The 15,266-nt window shown below is 70.0% G+C and overlaps 3 protein-coding genes across 5 annotated transcripts; 1 reads left to right on the top strand and 2 right to left on the bottom strand.

The window, feature by feature from the left end:
- Window positions 1-2,373: 2,373 nt before the first annotated feature.
- On the bottom strand, window positions 2,374-5,155 carry NEURL2 (neuralized E3 ubiquitin protein ligase 2). Its single transcript, XM_035567153.2, has 2 exons — window positions 4,451-5,155; window positions 2,374-2,595 (listed from the first exon to the last, which is right to left on the bottom strand). The coding sequence occupies exons 1-2, from the start codon at window positions 5,136-5,138 to the stop codon at window positions 2,480-2,482; spliced, it is 804 nt and encodes a 267-aa protein (XP_035423046.1). The 5' UTR covers window positions 5,139-5,155; the 3' UTR covers window positions 2,374-2,479.
- A 483-nt stretch (window positions 5,156-5,638) lies between these two features.
- CTSA (cathepsin A) lies at window positions 5,639-10,057 on the top strand. Of its 2 annotated transcripts, XM_035567178.2 has the most exons (15): window positions 5,639-5,745; window positions 5,854-6,020; window positions 6,095-6,206; window positions 6,303-6,353; window positions 6,667-6,753; window positions 6,847-7,002; window positions 7,349-7,440; window positions 7,792-7,876; window positions 7,986-8,077; window positions 8,265-8,343; window positions 8,489-8,637; window positions 8,709-8,784; window positions 8,876-8,965; window positions 9,158-9,259; window positions 9,421-10,057. In XM_035567178.2, exons 2-15 carry the CDS (start codon window positions 5,854-5,856, stop codon window positions 9,502-9,504), a joined length of 1,422 nt encoding a protein of 473 aa, XP_035423071.1. In that variant the 5' UTR covers window positions 5,639-5,745; the 3' UTR covers window positions 9,505-10,057. The 2 variants fall into 2 exon arrangements, with proteins under 2 accessions (XP_035423071.1, XP_035423069.1); XM_035567176.2 differs by having other exon boundaries at window positions 6,667-7,002.
- A 349-nt stretch (window positions 10,058-10,406) lies between these two features.
- PLTP (phospholipid transfer protein) lies at window positions 10,407-15,132 on the bottom strand. 2 transcript variants are annotated; one of them, XM_035567179.1, is made up of 16 exons: window positions 14,632-15,132; window positions 13,780-13,898; window positions 13,488-13,587; window positions 13,293-13,421; window positions 13,021-13,176; window positions 12,792-12,855; window positions 12,557-12,620; window positions 12,374-12,465; window positions 12,066-12,242; window positions 11,859-11,918; window positions 11,610-11,774; window positions 11,381-11,448; window positions 11,256-11,298; window positions 10,993-11,056; window positions 10,843-10,919; window positions 10,407-10,740 (listed from the first exon to the last, which is right to left on the bottom strand). In XM_035567179.1, the coding sequence occupies exons 1-16, from the start codon at window positions 15,000-15,002 to the stop codon at window positions 10,609-10,611; spliced, it is 1,881 nt and encodes a 626-aa protein (XP_035423072.1). In that variant the 5' UTR covers window positions 15,003-15,132; the 3' UTR covers window positions 10,407-10,608. The 2 variants fall into 2 exon arrangements, with proteins under 2 accessions (XP_035423072.1, XP_035423073.1); XM_035567180.2 differs by lacking the exon at window positions 14,632-15,132 and having other exon boundaries at window positions 13,780-14,007.
- Between the last annotated feature and the right edge of the window lie 134 nt (window positions 15,133-15,266).

Below are 15,266 nucleotides of genomic sequence, written 5' to 3'. Positions count from 1 at the left end.
CGCCCCCCGGGGCCTTGGTCTGCGGCTGGAGGCTGCGGAACGCCCGGAGGGGCACGGCGACGGGGGGCCGAGGCGGGGGCCGGCAGCCCGAGAGGGGCACCTGCGCGGAGCCTGCCGCCGTGCCGTGCCTCGGTGACCTCGCGGCGCTGCGGCAGGCGGCGCAGCCGACAGGCGCCAGCCGGGACGCTGCCGACGTACGGGGCCTCGAGGATGCCCCCGGGGCGGGCCCAGAAGGCTGCTGCGGGTGGCATTTCAGCCGGGGCTCCAGCTGCCCTGCCGGCACGGCCCGGCTGTGCCGGACGCAGGGAGAAGGGCCTTGCGGCCAGAGGTGCTGGGCAGGCGGTGGCACGAGGGACGCGATGTCGGCCAGGCCGGGCGAGGCGGCGCTGACAGCCTCCTGGGCGTCCTGGGGAGCTCCTGGGATGGGTCTTGGGACGAGTCTCTGGACGAGTCCCTGCCCGCGTCCTTCCCACGGCAGAGATCAGCCGGCTCCTCGCCTGCTCTATCAGATGGGCGAGCGTTGCCTCTTGCGTGGGGGAGCTGAGGCGCTGGGCTACGAGTCCCTGCCCGGACCGTAACGGGGAAGGAGCTGCTGACCTGACGGCAGGAAACGTGGCTGGCAGCGAGCCGAGGGTGGCGGGGGGTAGGAGGTGATGGTATAATAGCATGTGATAAAACTGTGTGATCCGTGGCCAGCGCCTGCAGGTCCTCCAGCATCCAGCTGCGATGTGTTGTGCAACAAAGCCAATAAACCGGCCTCTGGTCGCCTGGGAGCTGCCCGTGTCCGTGCGGCCGCCCCACCCCTGCCAGCGGGGCAGCCAGGCCTCTCCTCGCTCGGGCAGGGTTTTTAACACCTCCTCCTGCCTCTCTCGTTTAATTTCATCTCTCGTTTCATTTCGTTGCCCTCCAGTTAGGTGTGAGCCCGTGTGCTGAGGAGCAGCAGATCCTGTGGGTGGCAATGTGTGCTGCTGGCAGCGCTGCCCGGGCGGGGAAGTTGTTTGTCTGGCCGTGGCAGCTGCTCTTAATTCCTCCGAAAATGGAACCCGCCCTCCCTCCCACGGCCGCCTCCGCGCTGGGTGGAAGCAGGCGGGGGAGCCGCTGGGGGTCACAGCCGTGCAAACAAAGCCACGGCGAAGTGCAGAGCTTTGAACGTGTGGGTGGGGGACGAAAAAGCACCGAAAAGAGCACGCGTGGCTGTGCCCAGCCCGAGGCAGCTGCCCTGCGGCCGGGTGAGCTCGGTTCCCCCCCGCCGGCAGCACGCAGCCCCGGCGCAGCCGTCCCGAGGCTGCCGGGCACAGCGGGCTGCGTCCCGCGGCCATGGGGGTCTGGGTGCCAGCGGGGAGCAGCGGCACCACGCTGCGGGGCTCTCACACCGCGCTCCCCACGGGCGGCGCTCCGTTACCACCTCGGCTTCGGAGCTGGCCCGGGAGAACAGCTGCGTGGCTGGGGATTTCCTCCCAGTCGAGGTTTTGTAACATTATCTGATAATATCAAATCTGGCTGTCTAAACATAGCGCAGTGTTTCCTAAAACACCTTTCTCTAAGCTTACAGCTGCGTTTCCACTCCTCCAGCCATGCTGAGGAAGAGCCTGGGAGCCTCTGCCTGCCGCCCTCCCTTCCTTGCACGGCGCATCCCCCGCCTTCTGGAGATGGCTCTGTGCAGCTCTGGCCAGGCCTGCCCCTGCGACCCCTGGCCAGGCAGCACCAGCTGCAGTCAGGAGCAGCCTGAAAGGTCTGGGCAGGCCTGCAGCCAGGGCCTGCGGTGTGAACTGAGATGGGGTTTGGGCCCTGGGCTCCCGCCAGAGCGCCCAGCGGCCGGGGACGCAGCGGGGCACCGTACCTCCCGCCACGATCAGCTGCACGGCCACGGCGTGTGCCCGAGGGGCAGCCAGCGCTGGCGCTGCTCCCTGCACGTGGTGCACAGGCTGCAGCGCCCGACCCTCCCACCCCTTCACGGGGAGCACAGGAAATAAGTCATCCCGTTCTCAGTGTAAACATCTTTCCCAAGAGCGAAACTGCGTGGCCGGGACAGGGCCCGGCTGTAATTTACCCTCCACGTGAGGCCGGGCAGCGGGGCCGGGCAGGACGCCCTGCGGCAGCTCCTGGGACCCGGCAGCGCTCGCGCCTCCCTGGGCAGCCCCGTCCGCGCTGCAGGCTCTCGCCAGACACAAGACCCCGCGCCGGGGCCACTGGTGCCGGCCTCCAGCAGTGCTCTGAGCCGCTCAGGGCACCAGGAAGCGCCTCTCAGGGCACCACAGTGCCCGCACCTGCTGCCCGGCCCCACGTGGGACCGCCGGCACGGCCCAGGCAGCGGCGAGGGCGGCAGCGACCCCGCTCCCTCTCCGTTGCCCCCCGCACCAGCACTGCTCGAGCTGTGGCTGGAGGCGTTTATTGCTCACTCAGCCCCGCGGTGCCCCCCGAGCGCGTGAGCCCAGCCGTACCCAGTGATGGAGGAAGGTCCCTGCGGGGCGCAGGCACCTCACTCGTGTTTGCAGAAGTGCTTCAGCGGCGGGGGCAGGTCCAAGCCGTCGATGGCCAGGCGGTGCACGACGTGCTTCTGGATGACCAGCCGGCACAGCGTCTGCAGCGAGGGCACTGGGGAGAGGACAGAAAGAGGCTGCTGGAGGGGCTGGGACTGCTGTGTGCTGAGAGGGCTGTGGGGGGGCTCCCCGCTGGCCCCATGGTTTCGGGCAGCATTTGGGGAGTTTGCCCGCTGCAGGGCAGCTCTCACCCGCAGAGCTTCGCCGTGCAGGGCTTTAGGCTGTGCCGGGCGCTCCAGCCAGGGGCAGAGCTGGAGAGCTCCGCAGTTCTGACCCTAATTGCTGCACGACTGTGGCTGTTTTGCATTTGTTTTCTCTCCGGGCTGCCACGTGGTTCCCCTGAGGCTCGCATGCCCACGCGGTGTTTTTCTTTCATCCCTATCCCCTCGGTGGCCTGCACGCCTGCCAGACTGCGTGATCAACTTCTCTGGCAATCCGGCCACAGAGACAGCTCACATGATGCTTTTGGGACGCCTGCCTTCCGCCGCGGAGTTCAGCCAGCCCCTGCCCTGCCCTGTGACACGCCATTCCTCTTCTGTGAGCTCGCGGCGGCGCCCAGCAGTGCGGGCGCGGGGTGGCCGGCGGCTCGTTGACACCGCCCGGAGCTGACTTGCTGCCTGCGGGTCGCGAATCCTCCGATGGCAGGAGCGCAGCCCACGGCATCGCGCTGCCCACGGCGTCACGCTGCCCAGGCTCTCGCATGGCTGCCAGGGCCTCGAGACAGCAGCAGGCAAAGCAGAGCTCTGTGAGCACACCACGCCGCGCCGGCTCCTGGCCTTGGGCTCTCTAGGACGTCTGGAGCGCTTATCTCTGCGTGCCAGGGCCGCGGGGCTGCAGCTCCCTGAGTGCTTGGTGAGAAGCAGCAGCCGCCCTGGGCCCCAGCAGCTCCGTGCCCTCTCCTTTCTCCCTGCCCCCCCGCACAGTGCTGCGCTCCGGCTGCTCCCTCCCCTCTGGGTTTCACTTCACCGTCTGCCCCCGAACTGATTTGTAAACCCAAAGGAAGTGTTGCAGCAAGAGCAGCTGCTGAAATCTGTGGAGGGCAGGGAGCACGGCCCTGCCCAGCTCCGGGCCGGGGCTCTCGCAGCAGCTCGGCAGCCTCCAGCAGTGAGCTGGGTGCCGGTGTCACCCCCAGCGCAGCCTGGGCAGGAGAACCCCGGGTTTCGGCCTTGGGATAGCAGTGGCTGAACTCTGGGCCAGTGGGAGAGGCGGTGGGTGCCCACACGCAGCAGGCGGTCTGCCCCGGGGCTGGTGTCTCACTGAGCTGTCTCTGGCCTTGCACTTGTGATGCAGATAGCTAATTATCTCCCAGTTATATAAAACAGAGCTGGTAGGCAGCGTGAGGGTGGCCCAGCCAGGAGCTAGCTTTCCGTCTGGCTCACGTCTCACATAATCCCGAGCACGTGCTGGCTTTGCCAACGTGGTGCTAATTAGCACCTGAGTGCTCGCAGGAGCCAGTGACAGCGCTGGGCTTCCCTTCCCCACCCAGCCTGGGATGCCTTTGCTGGCAGCCACGGGGACGCCCGGATATTGCCCAAGCGTGAGCAGCACCGCAGGCTGTCAGCCCGCTGCTCACGTGCCACAGCAGCACGACCCCGCTCCGGCTGCCTCGTGCCCAAGGGAAGGGACGGGATGGGACAGGACGGGACCCTCAGGCCGGCTCTGCCCCGGTGCTGCTGCTGGCTCTGTGCCCACGCGTGGGGGAGCTGCTCCCGCACTCCCAGCCCCAGCACGGTGCGGCAGAGCGCACGGGAGCTGCCCGCGAGTGGTACTGGGGGGTCCCGCCTGTGCTCTGCGGAGCCCCCAGGGTGCTCCCGTGAGCCCCACGCCCCGTGTCCCGCTCAGACACTGCCCGTGAGGCCGAGGGGTAACCCCCCCCCCCATTTCTGTGCCCGCGGGGGGCAGATACCCACAGCCGTATTCCACCTGGATCACCCGGACGCTCTTGGTGGAGGCGAAGACGTCGACGACGGCGTAGAGCGGGCGGGCGGCGGGCAGGCCGCGGGCGCTGGGCCCCATGTCCTCGCCGTTGATGACGATGTGCATGTCGGCGGTGCCGTCGGGCCGCGGGGCGTACAGCACGCCGATGCGGCTGCGCCGGGCGGTGGGGGGCAGCGCGTTGGTCCTGTACAGCTCGTCCAGGACGTGGCTGTAGCGCCCGGGCCGGCTGCGCCCCACCAGCTTGTCGCGGGGGATGCGCACCCGCTCGATCAGCAGCTCGGGCGCCCAGAGCGGGCCCCGCGCCCGCGGCGCCTCCTCGCCGTCCGGCGGCACGCGGTTGTGGCTGCGGGTGACGGCGAAGACCCAGGAGTCGCCCAGGCCGACCAGGTCGGGCAGCGAGTACTCGGGCACCGCGGGCAGGCTCTGCGGGTCGCGGGCCGTCAGCCCCACGCGCAGGTGCCCGCACCAGCCCGGCTCCTTCTCCTCGATCTCCACCAGGAAGATCTCCCCGGGCGCCAGCGGCTCCTGGCTGAAGCACAGCGCGTTGGCGAAGCTCTCCACGCGCGTGGCGCGGGTGCGCGCGGCGTCCAGGCGGACGTTGGCGCCGTGCACGCGGTGGAAGCGGGCGGCGGGGCGCCCCGGGGCTGCCGGCTCCGCCATGGCCCCGCCGCTATTTTTACCCGGCCCGGGCGGCTCCGGGCAGCTGCTGCCGGGCGGGGCCGGGGGGTCCTAGTGCTCGGGGCCGGGGGGGCGGCGGGGCCGGGGCCGGGGCCGGGGCCGGGGGGCTCCCCCCAGCCCCCCGCTTCCCCACTCGTGTCGAGCCCCGAGCACCGGGCGCCGTCCCCGGGGCCGCGTGTCCCGGGGCACGGCCGGACGGCCCCGCCGCTGCCCGGGGCGCTCTGGCGGCGGGCCCGGGGCCGCGGCACCGCCGGGACCGGCGCCGTTTGGGCCCGGCCCGGGGCGGTTTGGGCCAGGTCCCGCGGCGCGGGGCCCACGCGCGGGGCTGACATGGGGGGGCCGGGCGGGCAGGCCGGGGCCCTGCCGGTGCCGCCCGTGCGCGCGCGGTGCCCGCGGGCTCGGGACGGGCGCGCGGCGCGGGGAGGGGGGCGGGGCCGGGCGCGCGGGCGGCGCGCCGATTGGCCGCCGCGAGCCCCGCCCCCGGCGGAGCCCCGCCCCCGCGCACGTGACCGGCCGGGGGTCATATGGGCGGGTGTCACGTGCCGCGCGGCGCCGCGCCGCCGGGAGCCGCTGCGGGACCGGGAGCGGGGTCAGCGGGGGGGGGGGGGAGCGGGCTGGGGGGGGGCACCGGGAGCGGGAGCGGCTCCGGGGCCGTCCCGGGCCCCGCGGCGCGCCCCCAGCTGCCGCTGTCCCGCAGATGGCGCCGGCGGTGCTGTGCGCGCTGCTGCTGCTGCTGCTGGGGCCGGGCCTCGCCGCGCCGCCGGGCCACGAGGTGCGGTTCCTGCCCGGGCTGCCCAAGCAGGCGGCCTTCCGCCACTTCTCGGGGCACCTCCGCGCCGGGCCCGCCGCGCGCCTGCACTACTGGTACGTGGGGGCTGCCCCCGGGCCGGGCCGGGCCGCGCCGGGGCTCCCCGGGTGCTGACGGCCCCCTCCCGCAGGTTCGTGGAGGCGCAGAGCGACCCCCGCGGCAGCCCCGTGGTGCTGTGGCTGAACGGCGGCCCCGGCTGCAGCTCCATGGAGGGCTTCCTGAAGGAGCACGGCCCCTTCCTGGTCAGTGCTCGCGGGCGGGGGCTCGCGGGCTGCAGCCCGCTGGGGCCGTCCCCGCCGTGCCCCCTGCCCGGCAGCCGCCGCCTTCTCCCTCCGTAGGTGCAGCCCGATGGGGTCAGCCTGAAGTACAACGACTACGCCTGGAACAAGGTACGGGCGCGGGCGCCGGCGGGGAGCGGCCCCACCTGCCTGGGCAGCCGCACCCTGCAAGGGGCACGGGCGGCTCCGAGCCGGCTCCTGCCGCCCTCCGGCGGGGCTGAGCCCCCTCTGCCCGACCCCCCTGCTCTGAAGCCCGCTCCCGAGCAGGGCAGCAGCGTGGCCCTCCGGTGCAGCACTGGCGAGGCAGATGAGGCAGATGAGCACCGCTGTAGATGAAGGCTGGTAGCCCTCTGCCTCAGTGGCTCCCCCCGGGAGCCAGGAGGAGGGCTTTCCCTGTTCTCCAGCTCCTCTGGTGTCCCTGCAGATTGCCAACATGCTCTACCTGGAGTCCCCCGCTGGCGTCGGCTTCTCGTACTCCGAGGACAAGAAGTACGCCACGAATGACACTGAGGCGAGTGACCCTGCCTGCTGGGAGCACCCAGCCTCGTGCCTGCCCCGCTCCGGGGGCTGCCCCGCTGGCTGTGCTCACTCCCTGTGCCTGCAGGTCGCTCACAACAACTACCTGGCGCTGAAGGAGTTCTTCCGGCTCTTCCCCGAGTACTCCAAGAACGACCTCTTCCTCACGGGGGAGAGCTACGGGGGGGTTTACATCCCCACGCTGGCTGAGTGGGTGATGCAGGACCCCAGCCTCAACCTGAAGGTGAGCGGCGCCGCTCTGCGCAGGGCTGGGGGGCGGAGGGGTCGGCACGGCCTCGCGGGGGCCCGGCCGGCAGCTGCAGCGTGGGGCCCGGTCCGGGGCGTGGGGCGGGCCTGGCCCCGCAGCCTTTCATCTCCTCCGGGGTGCTGGCAGCAGCCGCCGGCGGATGTGTCCCTGCTGCGTGGGACCGGGGGAGCACTCAGGCACCTGCAACCTTTCCTGTTCCCCACTGTGGAGTAAACAGGGCCACATCTGGGGCCACATCTGCTTCCTGCCTGACGCTGATGCCACTGTGGCCGCCCTGCGGGGAGCTGGGACGCCGCAGAGTTGTTTTCTTCTTGCTTCGCAGGGAATCGCTGTGGGAAACGGCCTCTCCTCCTATGAGATCAACGACAACTCGCTGGTCTACTTCGCCTATTACCACGGCCTGCTGGGGACCCAGTAAGAGCTGGGGGAGCGCTGCCGCTGGTTCCGCTGTCCCTGGGCGAGCAGGAGGGGGGCGCAGCGTGGGGCAGGGCCGGCTGGATGAGCGGTGTGGGGGACAGGGGCAGGCTCACCTGCTTTCCGGGCAATCTCTGGCTTGACTTGGACCAGTGCTTGGGCTGTGGAGGTGGCCCCTCGTCCTGCGCGGCTCCAAGGGCTGTGTCTGTGCGGGGCTCTGCCAGCCCCCAGGGCACTGGGCTGAGCTGCGCAGCCACCAGGCAGAGGTCCTGCAGCGTGGCCGTGGCTGCTGGCTTCGTGTCGGCGTCAGCTCTGGCAGCTCGCTGCAGGTCCTCTGGTCTCTCCCCACAGGCTGTGGAAGGACTTACAGACCTTCTGCTGCTCCCAGGGGAAGTGCAACTTCCACGACAACTCCAACCTTAACTGCACGCTCAAGGTGAGGGAGACCAGAGCCCCGGGCGCGTGCCCCTCCCCGGTGCCTGTGAGCGGCTTCTGTCCATCAAGCATCCTGCTCAGTCCCAAGCCCTTCTTGCGGCTCCTTGCAGATGGAGGAGATGATCCAGATTGTAGAGGAGTCCGGCCTCAACATCTACAATCTCTACGCCCCGTGTGCTGGCGGTGTCCCTGGGAGCATGAGGTGAGAGCGGCTGCAGCAGTGGAGCTGTCCCTGGGCACCAGCTTGCAGCGGGCGGGGGGTCCCTGCCTGCAGGGGGACCTGGTGGGGCGGGCAGGGCCTCCTCTTCCCTGGGGGGGGCCCAGGTTGTTGCCCAGGCCCTCGTTCCTCCAGGGCTTTCAGCCCGTCTCCGTGCTTGGTCTGCCTGCAGGTACGAGGGCGACTACCTCGTCACGCACGACCTGGGAAACTCCTTCATCCGGATGCCGATGAGGTTCTCCTGGCGACAGGTGAGCCTGGGCGCCTGTGACACGAGGCTGCGAGCACCCTCTGCCCGGCCGGCCGCGCTGCCCGGGGCTGCTCTGCCCGCTCAGCCCCCTCTCAGGGAGCAGCGCGGAGGTGCTGCCGCTGCAGGGCCTCTCCTGACTCTTCCAGAACCTGTTCCGGATGCCTGTAGCCCGTAAGAAGGTGCGGATGGACCCGCCGTGCACCAACTCCACAGCCCCTACCATGTATCTGAATTCCCCGGAGGTGAGGAAGGCTCTCCACATCCCCCCTGAGGCCCCCGAGTGGCAGGTGTGCAGGTGAGCAAGCTGCGGGCAGGGATGTGGCCAGGAGGGCAAGCAGCCGCCTGGTGCTGACGCTTCTTCCCCAGCTTCGAGGTGAACCGCAGCTACAAGCGCCTCTACATGCAGATGAACGAGCAGTACCTGAAGCTGCTCGGAGCCATGGTACGTGCGGGGCGAGCAGCTCTCCTCGACGGGCCTCCTGCCTGCCCGGGGCCGCTGCCCGGCGCAGTGCTCAGCTCCTTCTGCTCCGCAGAAATACCGGATCCTGGTGTACAACGGGGATGTCGACATGGCCTGCAACTTCCTCGGGGATGAGTGGTTTGTGGACTCCCTGTGCCAGAAGGTAAATGCGCAGAGCAGGGTCTAGGCGAGCCTTGTCACCAGCCCCAGGGAGCTCCGGGCTGCCCAGGTCAGCTGGGCTCCAGCGCAGCAGTGGGAGCCTGGGGGCAGGGCTGGGAGCCCCGGGGCAGGGCTGGGAGCCCGCCTGGGCAGCCAGGGCTCGGCCGGGTGCTGACGGTGCTGCCTCCGGCCCCAGGTGCAGGTGTCTCGCCGGCCCTGGCTCTACACCGAAGGAGGCGAGAACCAGATCGGGGGCTTTGTGAAAGAGTTCACCAACATCGCCTTCCTCACCGTCAAGGTAGGGCTGTGGGGGGGTGCTGTGACGGAGCAGGAGGCTGCTGGCTGTGGTGTGGGCAGGCCCTGGTGCTGAGGAGTGCAGCGGGGTGGAGGGGGAGCGGCACAGCGGGCAGCCGGAGGCTCTGCGGGGCACTGACCACCACCGCCGCCTGTTCCCTGCAGGGAGCCGGCCACATGGTGCCCACGGACCAGCCCCTCGCTGCCTTCACCGTGTTCAGCCGGTTCATTAAGAATGAGCCCTACTAAGAGCCGCCGAGGCTGCGCGTGGTGCTTCCAGCTGCCTGCACGCGCCGGCTGCCTCCTGCATGGCTCGTCCTCGCTGCTGCTTGGCTGTGCCACAACACAGGTCACTTGCAGCTGGCGGGACTCGGCTCAGCCTGTCAGGACAGCAGCCGGGGTGAACGGCGTGGAGGTGGGCTTCCTGCAGGCTGGGGGGAGAGGAGTCCCTGGGGCTCCATCCCTGCCGGGCGCTGCAGCTGCCTCCTCGCTGTGGCTTCCTGTCTCTCCTCCGCCCTGTCTCCGGAGGCAACTACTTCCCTCTGGGGTGGGAGCAGCGCCTGCCACTTCCCCTCTGCACTGCAGCCTCTGCACGCACGTTGCCCTGGGCAGGCTCTGAGCCAGCTGCTCCCTGCTAAGCACAGTTCAGGCGGTGGCTGTGAGCTGCCCCCCGGGGGCTTTCTGCTCCCCCTGAAACCAATCCCACCCTGACCTCAGTGAAAGGTGACTTACAGTGATGACAATCCCCCTGCCTGGGGCATGCAGTGCTCTTGGGACCTCACAATAAACTCTCTGAACAAGGTTGTTCTGCTCCTCATTAACCAGCTGCTCCCACCTCTCCGCTACCCTTTGCTTTGCTTCCTTCTGCTTTCTCAGGCTCCTCGCCCAGCAGCCGGCGGAGGTGAGTGCTGCTGCGCGCTGCAGGGTCGCGGGGCCTGTGGGCTGTGCCGCCTCCTCCTGCAGGGGGCACGGGGGCTTCCCACAACTGAGCCACCCTCAGGAGCAAGGAACGCCCAATTTGCTCCAGGCCCCTCTGCCCCTGTTCTCAGCTGCGTTGCCTCCCAGGCGCCCGGGGGCGCAGTGCTGGCTGTCCCTCTGCTCTCCCCAAGGGCTGCGGTGGGCTCATCCTCCAAGCAACGAGGCAGCACGGGTTGGCGTTGAGTGGTTTATTAGTGTAACGATAAGGGTGCAGCAGGGGTTCCCAGAGCAGCTGTCTCCGCCTTGCTGCCACCCACCAGGGCGCAGGAGCCCTGCGGGATGTTCGAGTGGTGCTGGGGATGCTGCTTCCTACCTACAGCCTACGGGTCCAGCCCGGGATCTGCCCTCTGTCCAGGGTGAAGGAGCGAGTGGGAGCTACAGCTGGCGGGGATCTGCGCTGGGCGCTGCGGGCGGTGAGGTGGGGGCTGCGGGGACGGCGTGGTATTTCTCAATCACTTCCCGCAGCCCCTTCTGGAAGTGGAGATCAGCTCCCACCGTGAGGAATCCCTGCGAAGGGAAAGCGTGATAGCCCGGGGCTGGCTGTGCCTGCACCCTGCTGGGCACGGTCCCGGTGCCCGCTCCCGGGCTGTCCCCACCGTGCTCACGCACCGCGTGGTTGGTGACCACCTCCTTGGTGAAGTCCATGCCTTCCGGCAGCGGGATCTGCACCCCTTTTCTCGTCCTCTCTGTGGGGAGGAGATGCAGTAAGCGGAGCGCCCCTGCCCCGGTCCAGCTGCGTGCAGGCAGGGGGATGCTCACCGTTAATGATGGGCATGATCGTCAGCTGCAGCAGGGTTTTCAGCGGGGCCTGCAGTGAGAACAGCTGGGGGAGAGGAGGGAGGGTGAGCACCCAGCAGGGGGGCAGAGCTGCCTGGCAGGGCAGGCTGTGCCTGGGCTTCCCAAGGGCTGGGCTGGAAGGGGGGGGCCTGGGCTTCACCCCCTTCCCCCCCGGCTGCTCCCTGCTGTGGCTGGGGGCTGCTCAGGGAGGTTGGACCCCCCGGGCTGGCACCGGGTCTGCTCACCGCCAGCGACTCCAGCGCTGACTGCTTGGAGTAGATGCGAAACCTGTGGGAGGGAAAGCTGCCGTGAGCCGGGGCAGAGGGGACTCGGCCCTGCAGCCCCCGCGGGACCCCAGCGCGGGCCCTACCGCCGCAGGTCCAGCTGCACGCGCAGCGCCTTCCCCTGCAGGAACACCTTGGCGCTCAGCTTCGTCTCCTAGGGACAGAGACATGTGGGAGCCCCGCTGCGGGCAGGCAGCTGGCCAGGCCGGGCGCTGCTCTCGCCCCCCGGGCCCCGCTGTCCCTTTGCTTTGGGACACTGCAGCCTTCCCGGGGGGGGGCCGCTCCTGCCCTGCGTGCTGGGGGCGCAGTGCTCACCATGGCCATGCTGGAGAGCTGCACGGCGGGGCGGCCCGCGGGCACCAGCGAGATGTTGAGGAAGGCGGAGACGGAGACGGAGGTGCCCGAGGGTTTGATCACGCAGCGGGGGGGAGCCGACACCTGAAGCACCAGGCGCAGGGGCGCATCCACCACGGCGGGGCTCTGGGGAGGCAGCGGGTGAGCCAGCCCCGGGCACAGCCGTGTCCCCACACACACCCAGGGCCCCCAGGGGCAAGCTCCTCTCACCAGCATGAAGATGGTCCCAAAGAAGGTGGCTCTCAGCAAAACCTCCAGGTCCTTGGGCACCTGCAGGGAGGAGAAACCTCTGTGGATGAGAGCTGTTGCCGCTGCCCCCAGCAGAGCTGCTCCCCGGGCAGCACCTCCCGCCTCCCCCTGGGTGCCTCCCTCCCCCCAGCCCCTGCCCATGCCCAGCGGGCGACCCGCGCTGCTTACCTTCTCCCCCTCGAGCTCTATGGCCAGCACGCCCGCCTGGAAGTACGCGTGCATGGCTGAGTCAAAGAAGTACTCGGAGAAGGCAACGTAGACCATGCGCTCGGTCTCCTTGATCACCGGCTCCACCGCGTGGTTCTCCAGTTCCTGGCTCTCCCTCGCACGGTAGAAGAACATGCCCTGGGCCGCGAGCAGCAGATGTTTCTGCAGCTGTAGCGCAGCCTGCCCTGCGCCGTGCTGCCCGGTGTGCGCGCTGGCGCGGGGCGGCTCCGAGGGAAGCCGGGGGAGGCAGGGCAGGATGCGGTGTGCACCTTGAAGTCTAGGTCGAGGGTGTCCGGGGAGACGGATGGATCCCGCAGGAGGGAGTAGTCGATCCCAATGTGATCGTCCACGTAGTTCCTCACTGCCAGGAAGAGGTGCTGCCATGACGAAGCCTGCAGGACGCCCTGCGGTCCTGTGCTCAGCTCGGTCCTGTCCCGCAGAACAACGCTCACCTGGCACCGTGTCCAGCAGGGAGTTCAGCAGCACCAGGCTGGCGTGCTCCAGGGACGGGCAGATCTGAAAGGGACGTGGCTGGGGTGAGGGGAATCACGGCAGTGGGGCCAGGGCTCCTGCTCTGGCTGGGGACCCGGGGCCCTCCTCCACCTTCCCTGGGGACAGCCCCTCCTGCTGCGGGGCCGGGGGAGGCCCCGCATCGCCTCCGTGCCCCGTCCCCGCTCGCAGCCCTACCTGCTGGCTGACGAGGAAGCGCATCCCTGTGACAATGAAGGTGCTCAGGAACTCGTAGACCTTCCTGCAGGACAGAGCAGCTCTGCAGCAGCCTCCAGCCCTGTCCCTCTACCCCTTGTGCCTCAAAGACAGCACAGCCTGGGCGCGCTGGGCTGGCACAGGGCGAGCTGGGCGCGGGCAGAGCCGGCCTGGCAGAGGGACACGGCTGCCACGGCGGGGTCGGGTGTACCTGAGCGTGCCAGAGAAGCCTGCGTGCATTCTGGCAATGGAGGCATTGCACGTGATGTTGGAGATCTTGAGGCGCCCGACCTCGTCCTTGGCCAGCCGCAGCACTGTGTGGATGTGGACGCCATCAGCAGAAGCATTGATGGACCCGATGTCGTAACTGGAAGCAAGGGGAACAGACGGGAGGAGCACGCAGCTCCGAGCAGCTCCAGGGCAGCAAGGTGCCCGCGGCACCCCTGGGGCTGTGGCCCGGCGGGCAGGAGCGGGGCAACTCACAAGAACCAGTAGAGCAGCTGGCGGCGGAAGCACAGGCTGATGGAGGCGTTGTTGATGTTGAAGGCGAGGTGCTGCTGCGGCTGGAAGTGCAGGTCGGAGAAGGGCAGCTGCAGGTCCACCACCTTGACCCTGCCGGGGAGGGGACGGTGAGGCCGAGCCGGGGGTCGCCGCGGGGGGGGCGAGGGCGGCACTCACTGGCTGATGTTGTAGTGGAACTGCCCCTCCTTCCCGTGCAGGTCCGACACCGTGATGTTCTCCAGCTCCTGCTCCACGAAGCGCAGCCCCTCCTGCTTCACTGCAACGCAGAGCGAGCCCGGGCTGGCCGCAGGCAGGCTGCGCCGTGCTCCGGCAGCGTCGCCCACCCGGCCGTGCCTCGGCTCCTCTCCCGCTGCCCCCCACGGGGGCGGCGCAGGCTGGGCCCCGCGAGCAGCGCCACCACCTGCCTCTTACCCAGGCCCCGGGAGCGGGGTCCCGGCCGGCCCCTTACCCAGGTCCAGCCCCTTGGAGGTAATCCGGATCCTGCAGCCGGGTGGGCTGCGCGAGGCCGTGGCCAGGCAGGGCAGCAGCAGCAGGAGGAGGAGGCGGCTGCCGGCAGCCATCTCGCACCTGGAGGCAGAGCACGGGGCAGCGCGGGCCGGCCCGGCGGGGCGCCCGGGGGGAACCGACCACCCTGGGAGGGATGCGGCTGCCGCCTGCCCTGCCCGCGGCGTGGGGGCAGCCCGGACCCCAGGACCGCCCCGGGGCTCTGCTGCACCCCGCGCCCCGAAATCCCGACGCTGCCCAGGTCCCCATCGCCTGAGCGCCCGTGGGCCAGCAGCCCCCTCCCCAGGGTGCTGCACGGAAGCCCCCGGCAGACCCCGTGGGCCCGCGGGATCACGCGCCCCCAGGGTGTGCTCCAGCCGGCTCCCGCCGTGCCGGCAGCGTCCCACCCTGCCCAGCTCCCCAAACCGCACGGCGAGGCGCGAGCCCTGCGTGTGGTGCGGCAGCGGGGAGCCCAGCACGGCGCGGGGAAGGGAGCCCTCCCGCGGGGCCTCCCCCGCAGCCACCGGGCAGACCCTGGCCGCCCCCCCACGGAGATGTGCTGCCGCCCACGGCCCCGTGGGTGCCGGGCCGGGCCGGGAGCTGGAGCCTCCCCGTCCAGCAGCGACAGGCAGAGCTGCCTGCAGGACTGCGGGGACCGTCCAGGGTTGCCCCACAGCGCTTTTGCCTGGTTCTCTGCAAGGGAGAGGAGGACGGGCCCCCTCCTGCTCGGGGTCCAGAGCCTCCATCCTTCCCCGAGGGCCACGCACGGCCGGGGGGGGCCTCGCCGACACAGTGCCAGCTCAGTTTGGGTACTTACAGTATGACTTGTCCTCGGCTTCCCTGGTGTGGGGAAGCTGAATCACGTGAAGGGAGGGAGGGAGGGAGAACACCAGTAGCTCCAGGAGTTTCTTTTGAGCTGGCTGAGGTTCCCCTGCCTTTATATAGCCCACCAGCCGCCACCCCTTGTGGGCCCGCAGCTGGGAGGAGACACGGCGGGACGGGAGGATGCCGGCCCCGCAGCGCAGGTCCCCGGCTGCCTGCCAGCACCGACAGACAGCGGGCTGCTCGGACACCCCGGCCGCGGGCTGAGCGCCAGGCCCTGCTCCCCACCACGCACACAGCGCCCGGCAGCACCCCGTAACGTGCCCCCCGTCCCGCGCGGGCAGCCACCGCCACGTCCCTCAGCATCGCCAGGCGTCCCGGCACCGCTCGGCCCTGCGTGGGGCAAACCTCGCACGTGGGGCCTGGCTGGGGCACTTTGGGGCAGCACCGCCCTCAGCCCCGCAGGCGCCAGGCTCCCCGCCAGCCCCGACGCTGCCCCGCGGGCTCCGCACCGGGCCGCAGTGCGACGCAGGTCCCTCGGCCCCAGGCTGGGGGACGCTGCTTTGAGCCCGTCCGTGACGGGAGCCCCGGCGGGGAAGCTGCAACAGCTGCCAGAGCCTCAGGGCCGCT

This window comes from Cygnus atratus, chromosome 16 (assembly GCF_013377495.2).
Source record: "Cygnus atratus isolate AKBS03 ecotype Queensland, Australia chromosome 16, CAtr_DNAZoo_HiC_assembly, whole genome shotgun sequence".
Lineage (NCBI taxonomy): Eukaryota > Metazoa > Chordata > Aves > Anseriformes > Anatidae > Cygnus > Cygnus atratus.
The sequence above is the reverse complement of the archived record's forward strand: the minus strand, read 5'-3'. Positions and strand labels throughout refer to the sequence as shown.